The sequence below is a fragment of the Toxoplasma gondii genome, chromosome X (assembly GCF_000006565.2).
Source record: "Toxoplasma gondii ME49 chromosome X, whole genome shotgun sequence".
Lineage (NCBI taxonomy): Eukaryota > Apicomplexa > Conoidasida > Eucoccidiorida > Sarcocystidae > Toxoplasma > Toxoplasma gondii.
Window position 1 is genome coordinate 3,964,957 of NC_031478.1, and position 15,580 is coordinate 3,980,536.

A 15,580-nucleotide genomic window follows, 5' to 3' on the forward strand; every position below is an offset into this window, starting at 1 on the left:
TCACTCGGCGCCTTCACCCTCTGCAGCTCCTTCTTCGTCGTCGAATTCCCCCTCCTCTTCAGCAGTGGCATCCTACAGAACACAGACAGAAACTGTGGATGGAGGCTGTGCAAGCCCAACAAAGAAGTCGATAATGCCGACTGACGTTTGTGTCAAATATAACAACGAGCTACCCATTCGTATAAGCTTGTGGAGGGCTCCGTACCTGGTACTGCTGATATTCAGAAACCAAGTCATTCATGTTTGACTCAGCTTCTGTGAACTCCATCTCATCCATTCCCTCTCCAGTGTACCTGAAGAGTCAAGGATGTTGAATTCCAGAAGTACAAAAATCAATGGAGTAACCCCCTACTTTGCATTGTCTCTACCTGCTGATCAAAGTACCGCCGAGCTAGTCTCAACGATGAACGATCAGAGCATAACATACGCTCTATGAAGTATGTTCTGTTTGACCGTATCTACCTACTTTCCTTCTTACCCATCTGTCTGTCAATGACTACCACCGTGAACATGGCAGCAGCACTACTGTTGTTTCATACGACTTGTTGGACAGTTCTCACTAAAGAAATTGTGTGACGCATTCCATCTGGTGTTTACGGAAGCATTCCAAGAAGGAGCATACATTGGAGGGATAAAATTCGTCCATTTATCGCTTGGACCTGTGTGATCTTGCGCTATTCGACGTATCGAGTGGAGTGCACCGATTTGCATCAAGTTTAGGAGGCAGTAGATGCATAAGCGAGATTACGACTGGTCGATCAATTCCATTTTGTCATAGACGTCTCTCACCAGTGTAAAAAAGCCTTCCTTCGGAACATAGCGGTGAATTGTTCCGAGACACGTTTGAACATTTCTTGAATGGCCGTCGAGTTTCCGACGAAAGTGACAGACATTTTGAGGCCTTTGGGTGGGATGTCGCATACGCTGGACTTCATGTTGTTCGGAATCCATTCGACAAAGTAAGAAGAGTTCTTATTCTGCACATTCAGCATTTGTTCGTCCACTTCTTTCGTGGACATCCGACCCCGAAACATGGCGCAAGCAGTTAGGTAGCGACCATGTCGCGGGTCCGATGCGCACATCATGTTCTTTGCATCGAACATTTGCTGCGTCAGCTCTGGGACAGTTAAGGCCCTGTATTGCTGGCTCCCGCGACTTGTGAGGGGCGCAAAGCCGATAAGGAAAAAGTGGAGGCGAGGGAAGGGAATGAGGTTGACCGCAAGTTTCCTTAAGTCGCTGTTCAGTTGACCGGGGAAGCGAAGAGAGCAGGTGACACCAGACATGGCAGCGCTAACGAGGTGGTTCAGATCTCCATACGTGGGCGTCGTCAGCTTCAGGGTTCGGAAACAAATGTCGTACAATGCTTCGTTGTCGATCACTTGCACTTCGTCTGCATTTTCCACGAGCTGGTGAACAGAGAGTGTGGCATTGTAAGGCTCGACGACTGTGTCAGACACTTTGGGGGATGGAAACACACTAAAGGTTTCCATGATCCGGTCGGGGTACTCCTCACGGACTTTACTGATCAACAGGGTGCCCATACCGCTGCCTGTGCCTCCCCCTAAGCTGTGCGTGATCTGAAAGCCCTGTAAACAATCACAGCCTTCAGCTTCTTTGCGGACAATGTCGAGAACAGAATCAATCAGTTCTGCACCCTCAGTGTAGTGGCCTTTGGCCCAGTTGTTCCCAGCTCCAGTCTGACCAAAAACGAAATTATCCGGACGAAAGAGCTGACCAAAGGGTCCTGCTCTGACACTGTCCATCGTGCCGGGTTCCAGATCCATCAAAATGGCGCGCGGGACGAAGCGCCCGCCCGTCGCTTCATTGTAAAACACGTTTACCCGTTCCAATTGCAGATCGCTGTCGCCATTGTACGTCCCTGTCTGCAAGCGGAAACAGTAACAGAAAAAGTCCGAACTCAGTCCTCACGGATATTATGCGCCTCGTTGTTCAGCGGCACTCAAAAAAAGAACGATATGGACACAAGTGGGAGGAAGCTAATGACACGAACAGATGGCACGAAATGGGTACCATGAAGAAGCATGCAGACTCCAGTCTTTCATGGCTACGAGAATCTCGAAGCCTCTCTTTTAACATGATCTTATTGGTCCGTCGGCATAAAATAAAAGCGTGTGCTTGAGAAATGTTTTGAACTGTATTCCGAACCCCTGTAGAACAAACGAACGTCTGAACGCAAGACGTATACTTTCCAATGTTCTAGTACTGATACAACATAGGCAGTGCTGCAGTAAAGATGGTCGAACTATATCCTGGAGCCCATGAAGCATTTCCGTTGCGGTGTCGTGCCCGCCCCAAAGTTCACATTTGCACTCCCACAGGTTTATACAAACTATGCCTTGTTTTGCTCAGAAAGCTCACAGGGTCAATTCCATGCTCGTCCGAAATTACTTCCCAGAATTTGGCTCCGATCTGGTTGCCGCACTGGCCTCCCTGAATGTGTACAATTTCTCTCATTTTGTTAAGTTAGGGCTATGTTGGTAAATGTGCAGCGAAGGAGAGGATCTTTGTTTGCTGTTGCGGGGAAACATAACCGTGTCGTCGCCTCCTCTTGACAAGAAATAGGAACGTCCATATACATAAGCATACGTATACATGGAGTTCTTAAGTTCAGACGTTTAGTTTACAAGCTAAGAAGTGCTGCTATGCAAACTCTGAATCCTTCAGCGTGAACAGCAAACGATTTCCCTTTGTGCTGGAAATCGACGAAAGATTTTTGTGTGAGGGCGCGCATACAGGAGTACCCACAAGCCGCAGAGAGTTCCCCACAGCAGGGCAGATGCGGGGACCGCCAGACAATCCAGCCGCCCGGTTATCAACTAAGTAAACTGACAAGTATTTGGTGAGTCCTTCCGAGTCTCGAAAAATAATACAACCCGAAGTGATGCGGCACTGAAGATTACCGGACCTTTCTCCAGTGCCCCTAACAACACAAACTCAACCTGCTGAAGGGCGTTATCTCCTGACCCCTTCTCACAAGGCATATAGTGCACATCCTCTTTTAGGAAGCTTTCGCGCGGAGGCAGGTTTTCAAGGCTCTGGGAACGTTTATTCTGCTTGTGAGAGAACTGTGGTTCCTATCGAAAACGCCCGGAGCAGCGTGAACAACGCTTGACGTTGATAGAATCACGTGATACATATTTCGCTCATCAGAGAACAAAAAACTAGAAGCGCTATTCCATTCATATTTTCGTCCTGGGTGAGACGCTAGCTTCCAGTCACGTTTGCTCTCCTTCAATATGCCACAAACATCCCTGAACAACGACAGCATAGCTTCCTAACGAATAAAAGCAACATCACAAAAAGTCTTTCCTATGAGATCCTTTACACACTTTCAACATTTCACTAGATCCTCGTTTGATAAACAGTCCCCATCATTGGTCGGTCTTCCTCGATCAGTCTGTCAGGCTATGACGATGCTCTTCAAATCATGTATTACAGACAGTCAACTGAGGAAAACGAGCAACCATCAGCTCTACACTGTCGCTGCCACAGCATTGTTCACTAGATCTCTGCGCATCATTTACGCACTTTGTTAATGAACAAACCAATTTTACTCGGGGTGACATTAGGCATACACCACAGGTTTCCTGGGCGTCTCGGAAAGGATGAACACCGTGGGTGCATTTGTGCACTCACCCTTACTTGTCGCTGGCTTATCTCCCTATCCCAAGCTTCAGAGGCAAACAAGAAAACTGTTAGATCTCTCGATAGCAGAACTTCTACTGTACTTCTGAGACTTCACCAGGAGTGGGATGGATGGTCACTAACGAGTAAATTCACGGACCCGCCTAGAGTATTCGAGAAACAACTGATGGAAATGACATGCACCGCTTTGGAGTGTATCACGAATGAGCGACAGTCTGGATGATGACACCAGAACCAACAGGAGGCAGAAGCGAGGTTTTTCTTCATGCTGCGCTTCTAGAGAGCTCAACCCCGCTCTCATGTCATGCTGTCCAGCTGTTATCTTGCACTACGAACCGGCCACTTCGTGCCCTTGGTATTCGTATGTTGTTTAATTCAAACCTCACAATTCCACCCTCGTAACAGAGACACAAGCCCTCTACACGTTTGAGTCCTCTCATGAGCAGATGGCCATTCACTAGCAGCTTCTCAGGCCAAGAACCAACTTTTGCCTATGCAACAGTTGGAGAAAGAACGCCGGGGTACAAAGGAGCAAAACACATCACTGTAGAGCTGTTCTATTTACACCTCTGCCCAACGTGTACACCCTTCTCCTGAGGCACCACACACCCGTGGCTGCCAGCAGTCCACGGTGTGACTAAATATGTTTACACAGTGTGAAAATTTTCCACCCGCACTGAATCATTCTGACGTTCTGTTTGCATATCGTGTTGAGGACTGGAGAGAGAGATGGATATGTCACAGATGAACAAAAGTATGCAGAGGAACATCGTTCGTATTTCTTCAGCGCACATGCACTGCCTGCAGGGTTGGAGCTCCACGCCGATGTACCGGAAGGAAAACAGGGACGTGGTTTCTCAATGAATGTACAGTACTCTGATTGCGAAAAAATCGTGCATCGAATTGTTGCTGGAGTAAGGGGAAGGGGAAAACAAAAAGGGGCCGGCTTAACGCGGTTTGCGTGAAAGTACACCGAAGAGCCTCCTAGGGGGCTCGAACCCCTGACCACCAGCTTAAAAGGCTGGCGCTCTACCGACTGAGCTAAAGAGGCTGAAGTTCAGCCGCTTGCTAACTGCGCGCCTAAGGAATGATGAAGGCAAGCCAAAAACTTATCACAAGTTGGGTAAGTCCTCGAACAATGCGAAATAGCGTTGTTTCTCGGTTCCTAGATCATCGTTGTGGTGGCTTTATGATGTGAGCGGGATATTTTTTCGGCTGGCATTTCTAGTCTGCAACTCTCCCGCATCTTCTTCCGTTGCGGTCGGGGTGGCGCTCAGGAGTGGTGAAGGGTAACCACGTGGAGGCGGTGGCTGGAATGTGAGTGGCGTAAAACGGCATGCAGTTTTCAAGGCTGGATGGATGCTTACGTCTGAACGAGGCGTTGGCAGACCCCGGCTGTGCGGCCATCTGCGTCTTAAGGCTGTGTGGGACAGACTTCGTTTTCATACGAGAGGACGCGTCAGAGACTCGATAGTGTGCAGGACATTCGGAAGAAGTCTTTGTCGTGAGGGGTGAGACAGGGAGCCGGAGGCAGGGAGAGACAGAGAGGCGAGCCTCGCTGGGGTACTTTTGTGTCCCAGGATGTTTGTGCCTCTATCTTTCTTTTTTGTCGACAGGTAACAACGTTCTGCGCCTGTTTCGTTTCGGCGAACTATCAAGCGCCCGCGAGCGATTGTGTGTTCCTACCAGTGATAGATTATCCCCCCCCCCCGTCCACCTCTTGTTTTTTTCCGGTTTTCCCGATTACGCACCACTTCATGGAGGTGTTGGGGTTGACAGCGTCGATTTCTCACACTGTCTCAATCTTTTTTGGGCCTCAGCAGCAGAACTCGAAAGAAGTGATCGGTGTAAATTCACATGGTTGTCTTTCCCTGTTCCAATGATGGGGTCAGGTGAACGGCGTTAGTAGCGGACTCGTGTGTGTACGGCGTTCCTGGTACAAAGTGCGGGCTCTACCTGCGTTATTTTTTTCGTTGCCGCAGAGGGAACGCACAGATTTATGCTGTTATATCAGCACAAATGTGACCCGTTGGAAAATTGTGACTCTTCGGGAGTGATCGAAAGCCTAAAATTGGTTTGTTGCGCGGTTTTTCCCTGAGATGCTGCGCTGAAGGGTAGCAGAAAGCATGGTAGCCACGAAGCGTCCCGAATATATATCTCGATTAGCAGTTGTGCGTGAAATTGTGTCTTCGTGTGCTGCACAGAGAACACGCATACACACACACACACGCTTGACACGTGCTGTGCGTTTGGACGCTGTCTGCGCTGCCTTCATGTTTGTTGGTAAAACGAACTGAAGTGGAACGCGTGGTTGGCATGCCGTTCTGTTCCGAGACATCTGATTTCTTGCGTATCGGGTCCGTCTTACGTACGCCGCCTTTCCATTCCCGTACTGTTTCTCACTCCGAGTTCTTCCACAGTGATGCGATCGTTTGAGGAGCTCTCTGTCCACGCATTGTATCTGCCGGATTTCCAGTGAATGCTTCGTGTTTGGCAGAGTTCGAGACGTGGCGTGCACGGATTTGTCCCTTATTCTGTGATCTTTGCGTTTGGCCAGTCAGCGCGCTTGCAGGAAAGGAATTTGGGGCGAGATGCAGGTGTCCATTTCTGTGCCACCACCTGCGTTGTCTTTCGTACCCAGCGGACAGCAGTTCCAGCAAACAAATCTGCAGCTGTGCCAGGCACACCTCGTGTCACCTCGAATTCCTACACTTCTCGAGAGCGAGCACTGTGTGTGTGTCGATCAATCCCAGCCCTCTCGTGAGTGCCGGTAGTGTCTTTTTTTCCTCCCGCCTCACTACCTGCGATATCTGAAGCACAAGTCTGACTGCGAGCGCGGGCTTCTCAGGTGTTTTTGCCTGTGAGCGAGGCAGGCCGAGCAGCGACACCTTCACACCTTAGCGCGGCAGCGGAGTCGCGCTCTGAGACCAGGTGCCACCCTGACGGCCACATTCACGGTTTGCGTGCAGGTCAGAAACATCGGATTCAGCGGTTCCAGAAAAAGGTGGCTGAGCGTGGAAAGCCGCTGTTACGAGGCAGGGGTTGGGGAGCGTCTGAGTCGAACGTGTGCATGTGCATGCATGCATTTCCTTTCCTGTACCGACGGGAAGCCCCACGCGCGCGGCGATCGGCGAAATCTGCTGGAAGAAGAAATGGGGCTAGACAGTAGAAACGAAGGGGGATTCTCGCACCACGCGTCGCAGCGCGGGTGGGTGGGACGGCCCGATGACGGTGAGTGGTATCGGAGAGAGCGAGGAAACAGTGACGATTTCGACCGGCGGCAGCATGCAGCCTCGCGATCCGGAGATTACACACCATCGGGCGGGCGCATGCACATGAGAGGTCCCAGCTATTCACCCGACCGAAGAGTCCAGGAGAGATCTGGTGGGCGCGAGTACGCGGGACCCGTGGGCTATTCGTCTAATGGAGGAGGCTTGCCTGTGGGCCCGTCTCAGCGACTTTTGGAGGGCGAGAGATACTCGTCGAAGGATCCATTTCACGGGTCTGCATATTCCCATCCGGCGCGTGACGCCTCAGATTCACTGCGGCGGCCGCTTGTGGCAGAAAACCACAACAGGGGCACTTGCCACCCTTGTGTGTTCTATGCTGTCGGGAGATGCAGAAATGGAGGAGAGTGCCGAAACTGCCACGAAGAAGAGCACAGCGATACCCGCAGTCCCCTGTTTGCTCTTGACGTTCTCCACCGGAAGGGACTGTGCATCGTCTGCATTGACTTCAAACGGAAGGGCATCTGCAACGATCCAGACAGGGCGCACAGATTGTTGTACTGCCACCACCCGCAGCACCGGCCCAACGCTGGTGACTTCGCAGAAGACAGAGGAAGAGACAGCGCTGCCTGCACGGGCGGCCCACGTAGAGCGCTTGAAGATCTTTCGCCAAAGGTGTACCGTTCAGCTGGTTACTGGGGAGAGGCGCATATTTCAGCAGGCCGATGCAGGCAGCGGGAGGAGGAATACGACGACTGTTCGGGACGGGAGAGCGCTCGACGGCGCCTTTTGTCTCCGGAACTATGCTCGCGAGGATACGGTTCTTCTATGCGAGCGTATTCCGGGGTCGCTGGCGGATCCAAGTGCATGTCGCCTCCGGGCAAAGATGACTACTGTGGCCACGAGAGAGGAACAGGAGGTGGTTCGGGTGGACGTACGGCGTCCCTGTGTGTCGGCCGAGGCGTGCAGCCGCCGAATTCGCGGCTACATCCGCCTCGAGTTTGCGAAGAACGGCGGTGCGTCCCGTGCTCAGTCTTTTTTTCGGAAGGCCGTTGTCGCCGGATTGACTGTGCCCGGTGTCACGAACCGTGCCACGGCAGTGCGTCTTCGCCTCTTTTTTACCACCGCGTTCTTCACGATATGAACCGATGTGAACCGTGTCGCGCGTTCGCTGATGGATGCTGTCCACTCAGTGATGGTGCCTGTTGTTTCTGCCATGACCGAAGCCACGCCGGCGATCGTCTGTCTTCTCTAAAGCCGGCAGCCATGTACTACCCTGCGCGTCGGGAACCTTATGAGGCCACTTCGGGTCGCGCAGCAGGCGGGCCGAGTTACAGGGGGGCCCGCGAGGTGGACAGTTTCCGACGAAGAGAGCCATTAGGTGTGGGACGAGACGGCTTGGACAAGGGCAGTCGAGGTGGAGATTCTGGCGACCGCAATTATGCGTCACGCGGGGGGCCGCGAGTGCAGCGCGTTGAACGAGGAGGCGCTGCCCTGGGGGGTACTCATCCCGACCGGTGCGTTCCTTGTCTGTGGTATTTCCAGCACGTGACGGGGTGTGGAAAAGGCCGAGCCTGCTCTGGGTGTCACCACGAAGACCACCGTGACCCGCAAAGCGACCTGCATCCGTCGAAGCGCTTGCATGTGCTGGGAAGGTGCGTACCGTGTCGAAATTACTTCAAAGGCATCTGTCCCCGTCAGGCTGAAGCTTGTGGCTTCTGCCACCACGAAGAGCACCGGAGCATGACCGGGAGCAAAGGCGAGAGGGTGCGCGAGGAAGAGCGGAAAGAGCAGAGGGAACAGGATGGAAGTCGCCAGGAGGAATGCGGAAAGACGTTGGGGGGTCTGGGATGTAGTGTCGAGACACCCAGAAACAAAGAGGGCGAAAGCAGGACAGTCTCGGTCACGAGTGGGTCGGGGGAGAAGGTAGACAAAGGCGAACCCGGCGGGCCTGGCGAGTCAGAGGAGCCGCGCGAAGAGGAGAGGAAAACGGAAAAGGAGGCTGACAAAGAGGGATATTCGGGCAAACTTGCGAAGAATGGGGGTACGAAACGCGCAGTGCATTATGTACGTCAGAGAGGTCAGAACGAGCCTCGAGCGCACGAACGTGGCGTCTGTCGCCCCTGTGCCTTCTACTTCATCGGCCCGCAAGGCTGTCTAAAACGGGACCGCTGCCCAGACTGCCACCATGCCGACCACGCAAATCCTCATTCCTCAGCTCATCCGTCGAAGTTGCTGCACTTGAAGGGCACCTGCAGGCCGTGCATTTCTTTCCAGCGTGGAACGTGTACAAAGGCTGCGGAAAACTGTGTTTACTGTCACCATAGCAGTCACCTGCATGAGGCATGCGACGACCGTGAGAGTGGGGACAAACAAGAAACGATGGAAGAAAGTGACCAAGTGGACGCGGCTGAGTTTCCTGTCCAGGACCTGGGTGACGGCCCGGTGTGTTGCCAAGAAGAGCAGCTTGAAAACTCTCCGTGCTGCCAACAACTGCCTGGGGAAAGTTACCCCATCTCAGACAGGCGTGGAGGGGAATCAGAAGAGACTCCAGTCGGCGGAGACCGAAGCAAAGTGTGTCTGTGCGATGAGCAGGAGATGGACAGGGGGACAGAGTCCACTGACGTCGTTGGGGACCATGAAACGAAGCCTGAACAACACGCTGGCGGAAAGGGCAACATAGGCGACGATGAAACTGTGGCAGGCCATTCCTGTCCGCTCATCGTTTCTCCTCGGCCGGATGACGAGGCCGACAAGGCTCTCGTGACTGAAGAGGGGGCAAACGGTCACAACATGTGAAGAAATGGTGCGTGCGGCTGTGCGGCAAAGTGAACTACGATCTGTACCTCTTAGGACCGTTATATGGTGAAAGAAGCCCGAATGGCATTCTTCGGACCGACCAAGTCCTCCAGAAGGAGGCGTGCAAAGAATTCTTTGACTGGTTGCAGCGCGCGCTAGGACGACAAAATGAAAAGAGTAGCTGGCTCGGAGACCACAGTAATGTGTTCGTGTACGTTTCACTCCCACCTTGGAAAAGTGTGCAGACTCTGGTGAGGAAATCCTTACGCCGTCTCCCGCAAAAAGTATGAGGAGGTACTCAGAGACGGAAGATAATTGGTCAACAATAGGCTCAGAATTCAGCCCATGCAACGTCGAAAGGTTGAAAACGCTCCGTGGTCTGCCAGAATCGTTCACAAAAAACAATCCGGAAAGTTTCCGCGCCTAGGGCGTGGCAGTGCAGTCGAGGCCCAGAGATTGACAATACGGGCGAACGAATCTGGATACTCGCTGAAATGCACTTTCATGGATAATCCGCGCCAATTCGGAGGACGTGCACTTCTGTCAGCCGAGAGCCGAGCCCCTCGCTACGAGCTGCTGTACTGTCAGGACAGCGCTATTATATGTTGATGTGGTGACTCACCTCCAGACGCGGAAAGGAGATTGGGAATCGTTCGTCGCAGGCCGTGATGGCGGCTTTTTTGTTGGGATCTCTTGGCAAGAGCACGGTGAAAGAATTACAGAATCGGGGACCACCAGGGGGCTTTCAAGTTTGTGGCTCAGTGCCACGGTGGTTTCGTGTCCGCACAAAAGAGTATACAACTTGGTATTTGGTAAAAGTCCGGAAATAGGCGGTTCCAAGATATATATATATATATATCATGAATACATGTATATTCCTACACACTCTTATGTAAACGCTTAGACATGCATAACGTCTCTTCAGTCATCCTTGGAACACGTATACGCGGTGGCCAGTGTACACTCTCGCGCTGGAGTGGATGTTTTTGCTCTGGACGAACCAACGCCGCGGAAATCTATTATTCTAGGATGTCTCCGGAAATTCAATCCGAGATGGTTCGATGGAAGCATGCAAACGTTTGATATAAAGCATATGCGCGAACACCCAGAAGAATCACTCCCGTCTCAGAGCACGTATCTTGCCAGTATGAGTAGAACGAGGCACAACAATCGGGTCGAACCTGTCTAGAAGGACGTGGCGACCCCCGCTATTGTTTAGTGCTCCATTTTGCCATGCGTCATCCAGTCCGCCGCGATTCGTGCATGCATGCTTATTTACACCCGCCTGAAGAAATGCTACTGCTCAACTCGGCACAGAATGCACCTGTATTGCGCGTAGAGAGGTGCCCGGAGTGATCAAAACTGAAGCAAGGAATTGCAAAGTAAGCAACTGAAGAGTTTCAAGTTATCAACTAGGAAGACTGGAAGGACTTCCGGACGGATGCAGTTCTGCTATGTTTGCCGCAGGCGGGCCTTCGGCAAGGGTGACACGACTTGCCCTGACTGGCTGCATCTATGTAATTTACTTCGCGTCTGTTGGAAACATCGCATTGTAGTGTTCAAGACTAAGGTGCAGTGCACGAGCGTCTAAGGGGGGACAATAACTCAATTGTTTTCCACGTTCGTCGTAATCGTTGGATGGGAATGCTCACGTTTTGGCATTTGTTGATGTCGACCTGCTGCAATATTGGTCGACAAAGGGACAAAGCGAGCTGTCAGGTGAGTTGGTAGTTACGTCTCCAATAAGAAAATGGCCGTGACCTAATTTTTACGGATGACTTGACCAGAAGCCAGGAGAGGCTTCCTCGATCATTAGAAACCCGAATTTCAACTTCCACATCCCAGAATTCTTACGCCGATGGAGTTATATGATTGTAATCGATTCGACAGCAGTGTATCTACAAAGGAACTGGTAAAAGCAATGAACATGCCAGTCCATCTGAATACGTCTCGTTTAACGCGGATAATGAGCATTAGGGAAATTTTTCTGAAGGAATTTCCTCACCCGAGTCGCTACATATTTATTCGAACCCGACTGTGTGCTTTCCCTTTCTCCAGGTGAGTCGGAGGTAAGCCTGAAAACCTTTCTGTACATTTGACTGAAAAACCACACAACTGCGCAGAAAAGTTCGGCGCACTGCACGTCCGGAGGGGAAAATCTGCTTCTCGCCCATGTAACATGCGGAATTCATGTTTCAGGTACCACAGACGAGTTAACAGCATGAAAAAATACAATCCCGGTTATAGTGAAGGAATGAATGCGCATCGAAAGATCGAATCCTTAACGTCTAAACCCCGCTTCCAGCGTTCGATCGTTAGACGTGACGTCACAAATGCGTGCATAAATGCTGTCTCAAAAAGTCACGACTAGCCAAAGTTCCGAAATCAACTAGAATTGAAGTCACAGGCAGTTTTTCCTGAGTACGCGGAGTGTCTGGGGACAGCGCTCTCTGAAAAAAGGAATCTTCCTTTCTAAAGGCGTTCAACACAGAAAGAGCTGATGTTACGCGCGATTCCTAATGGGAACTAGCAGGCTGTTGCTTCCGGTCACAAGCTACAACTGCGTGCCCAGAAGCATACTGACGGATATTTCGACATATTCGGCCCAACTCGAGTATACATTCAAAATACGGAAGTGTGCCGGAACGCACCTTGAAAGGATCGCAGGTAAACAGATTCACCACCCAGCCATGATTATCATCCTGTTTGTTACTACCACATTGTGACGGGACGTAGCTCACGTTTAGAAACGCGATGCCCACTTCAATTATCAACGCAGAAATCTCCATATGCTAACAGTGGCAGACGTACGCCGCGCTTTCGCGAACCACAGGGGGAGAATACACACCACCAGAGTAAAATCACAGGACTTCCTTGTACGGCTTCCCTTACCCGCACCAAGTTAGGAAAGAGAACTATTGGGGCAGGCAATCCTAATGCAAAGAGCCATCTTGTACTCAAAGTTGCCACACCAGTTAATTCCTTGTACGTGAACGGCCCCTACAATTAGTGGAATGCCAACAGTTACTTCGATGCAACACAGCAACCTATGCAGGGCATAATTCGCGCACAAGCGGGAAACTATGATGCCTTGTATTTGCCCTTTCGTCGTGTCACTGTCCGCGGTGAAAGACAAATGCTAAAGGACAATACGTATGAAGAAACTAGTTCCCCTACAGGGAACACGCATTGGAAGATGAGAAACAATGCCGTCACAGAAACTGTCTCCTTTCCGCAAACATCACATGCTCTTGGCTCTCACTGGTCCTTGGGCCTCGAACTAGCACGTTAAACTCTTGCTAGACTATCCGCATACATAGTGTGCACCCCAATCCTTCATGCAGTCTCTTCAGTAGCAGTGGGTGCTGCTTGCTCTTCAGTAGTGGAGGGTGCGGCTGGCTTTGCAGTAGTAGAGGGTGGTGCTTGTTCTTCAGCAGAAGGTGGTGCCTGCTCTTCGCTAGCAGTGGGCGCTGCTGGCTCTTCGATGGCAGGGGTTGCTGATGTTGCAGTGTCAGACCTCCGAACAGGGGCCGCCTTCTCTGCGTCCTGAAAGGACGGAAGCACCTCATTGTTTTCGGAAGATCCGGTTTTGAACAAGGCACTCACGCCTTCCATTCCCGCAGGGAGATATGCTTGGAGGTTGGCCCCTTTCTCCTGAGTTTCTGCACAGGCTTCAGTGGCCACTGCAGAACTTTCTTGTGTCAATGAGCGGAACAGTTCTGATACACCATCGAAACTCGTCGTAAGGTACGCAGTTAACCCGGCAGCGCTGCTCTCCTGCTCTGTGTGTTCTGCCACCTTTGCATCATTTGCGGGTGCATCCTTAGAAGGTTCTTCGCTTGACGAAGACGGTGGCTCGTCTGCTTTGTCTTCACCAGTTAGTGCCTCTTTCACCGCTTCGAGTGACATGTATGACCCGAGGTTGTTCACCACCTCGGACGACGCCGAAACTGCGCTTGCGCTGTCGGTGCTGAAGAAGTCACCGAGACCTGACAGATAGCGGGAAAATCCATGGTTGATCAGTGGCGGTGGATCTTTGGAGTTTTCATCTTGGGTGGGTGCTTCCACAGATGCTTGTGCGGGCACCGCTTCTTTGGGGGGCTCGCTGAGTCCAGTCTCCGTATTCGGGACCTGTTCTGAGACGCAAAAGGTAAACACAAGACGCCATCACAGTATGTCTCAACAGTGGGCGCATCTCGATCCGAAAGACCTCGCCCACCGGCACCATGTAAGGGTTGTACATGACCTGTGTCGCACACCATGAATGCGTGGGAAAGCAAGGATGCTGAATATCCGCATATGCACATGCCGACAAGCTGGGTAAAGCTTCCTGCTCACGCCTCTTCAGTCTCATTTGACACTAGGGTTGCCTACCAGGTCTTTGACCCTCCGCTTCCGAGCTTTGTTCGTTCCCCATGGTACCAAGCGGGACACTTGCCAGGCACTGCCTCTGCTATTGGTAGCTCTGAGCGAATATGCGGCAGGTATTCGCCACTTCCGCTCGACCGCCTAAGGCACAACAAGCCTGCCAGTCGCAACGATGACGCATCTTAAAGAAAGGGCGCACTCACCAGGCTCAAATGCAGTTTCAAGTCACCTTCATCGCGCTTGGTTAAGTCCACAGCAGCAGCATAACATTTTTGTTCTTTAAAGGCAGGACTCCGATACAAGCAATCAAGTTTTAGAGCTCGAATTGCCGCCCCTTTATAAACAACAGCGAGTTCTATCGGCTTGGCAGCGTGGCGTTCCCCACGCACTCATAGCAAATACAGACATGGATGCTTATACAAACGGTATGGCGAATCACATTGGGGACGTCGAAGATGTACGTGTACCAGCTGCCAGTACCTCCCCGCGTTGGCACCACTTGTATGAAGACCTTGTTCCATTCTGAACAAGGCCCACATTATATCAAAAAAGAACATGTGTTGTGCGGGGAAATCATCAATGGAGCATACACTGCGCAATCATGCGTTTCATTTGTATGATGGTGGATATCATCTGCGTTCGTTGACTGCCTATCTCTGCCGAACACGCCGGCCCCGTCCTCCTCCTCCTAGCGTTGTCTAACTAGGCGCGTCCCCGTGTTGTTTATTTGATAGTTTTTCAATCAATACTTGTTCTAGGCTCAGAAAATTACTCGCCTACCTGGAAGCAACCGAGAAGCGACCACGAAACGTTGGTCAAGAAGCACGTGAGACGGAAGGTAAATCAATCTCTACCAATAGCCCAGCGACACCGCCTTTGCAGGGCTGGTTTCCACTTCAGGGTACCTTGAAAAAGCGTGCAGAAAATCTTGAAATATACTGTGTTTTGCGAAGCTGATGTTTCCTTCGCATAGAGACCACTTTGCCGGAAAGCGTTTGAAACGATAACAGTACTAACAACATGCGCTCGCTGACGCCAGGCAGCTGCGCACTGCTCGCGACCCCTGCGGCTGTGCCTTCGCTTAGGGCCGTCTAATGCTTCACGAGTCACAACTAAGACCCCAACAAAAGTGTTCACAGTGCACAAAAACTGGACAAAAATGTAACCATATACAAGCGTTGTTCCACAGGTGGGCAGGTTTCTTTTACAAGCGATCCAAAACGGCACCGCGCGCTAACGACACACTGATAGCATCTAGGGGGAGGCTGTCCAGCACTGTGCGCTGAGGGAGGTTCTGCACCGTTTTTTTTTGCGGTTGAGTCACGCAGATGGCTCTTCTGAGGAGGCTGACAACCCTGAGCAAGGGAAAAAGATTCTGACCTAGACGTGCATACCTGTATTACATGACGAGATAAGAGCTATACACACGAACTTGCATGTAGTACAAGGACGTGCAATGACACATCGTTATGATGCTTTGGCTTTGGCTACTTCAGCAGCGCTGCTGGCCTGCATGGGGG

The 15,580-nt window shown here is 51.5% G+C and overlaps 3 protein-coding genes and 1 non-coding gene across 4 annotated transcripts; 1 reads left to right on the forward strand and 3 right to left on the reverse strand.

The window, feature by feature from the left end:
- Positions 1-4,854, reverse strand: TGME49_212240 (beta-1 tubulin, putative; the record flags this gene model as incomplete). Its single annotated transcript, XM_002371784.2, has 4 exons — positions 2,380-4,854; positions 790-1,883; positions 206-293; positions 1-72 (listed from the first exon to the last, which is right to left on the reverse strand). Exons 1-4 carry the CDS (start codon positions 2,473-2,475, stop codon positions 1-3), a joined length of 1,350 nt encoding a protein of 449 aa, XP_002371825.1. The 5' UTR covers positions 2,476-4,854.
- Positions 4,645-4,717, reverse strand: TGME49_212230. The gene has a single exon. It is a non-coding gene; the product is annotated as a tRNA-Lys (tRNA).
- Positions 4,855-5,097: 243 nt separating the features above from the next.
- Positions 5,098-11,434, forward strand: TGME49_212220 (hypothetical protein). The gene has a single exon (XM_018779567.1). It carries the CDS (start codon positions 6,747-6,749, stop codon positions 9,690-9,692), a length of 2,946 nt encoding a protein of 981 aa, XP_018635884.1. The 5' UTR covers positions 5,098-6,746; the 3' UTR covers positions 9,693-11,434.
- Positions 11,435-13,028: 1,594 nt separating this feature from the next.
- TGME49_212210 (hypothetical protein) lies at positions 13,029-15,268 on the reverse strand (the record flags this gene model as incomplete). The annotated part of the gene is made up of 3 exons (XM_002371782.1): positions 14,841-15,268; positions 14,067-14,201; positions 13,029-13,828 (listed from the first exon to the last, which is right to left on the reverse strand). Exons 2-3 carry the CDS (start codon positions 14,107-14,109, stop codon positions 13,029-13,031), a joined length of 843 nt encoding a protein of 280 aa, XP_002371823.1. The 5' UTR covers positions 14,110-14,201; positions 14,841-15,268.
- Positions 15,269-15,580: the final 312 nt, after the last annotated feature.

Excerpts from the sequence above, each read along its gene's own strand:
- TGME49_212220 (XM_018779567.1), top strand. The coding sequence starts at position 6,747 with ATGCATTTCCTTTCCTGTACCGACGGGAAGCCCCACGCGCGCGGCGAT.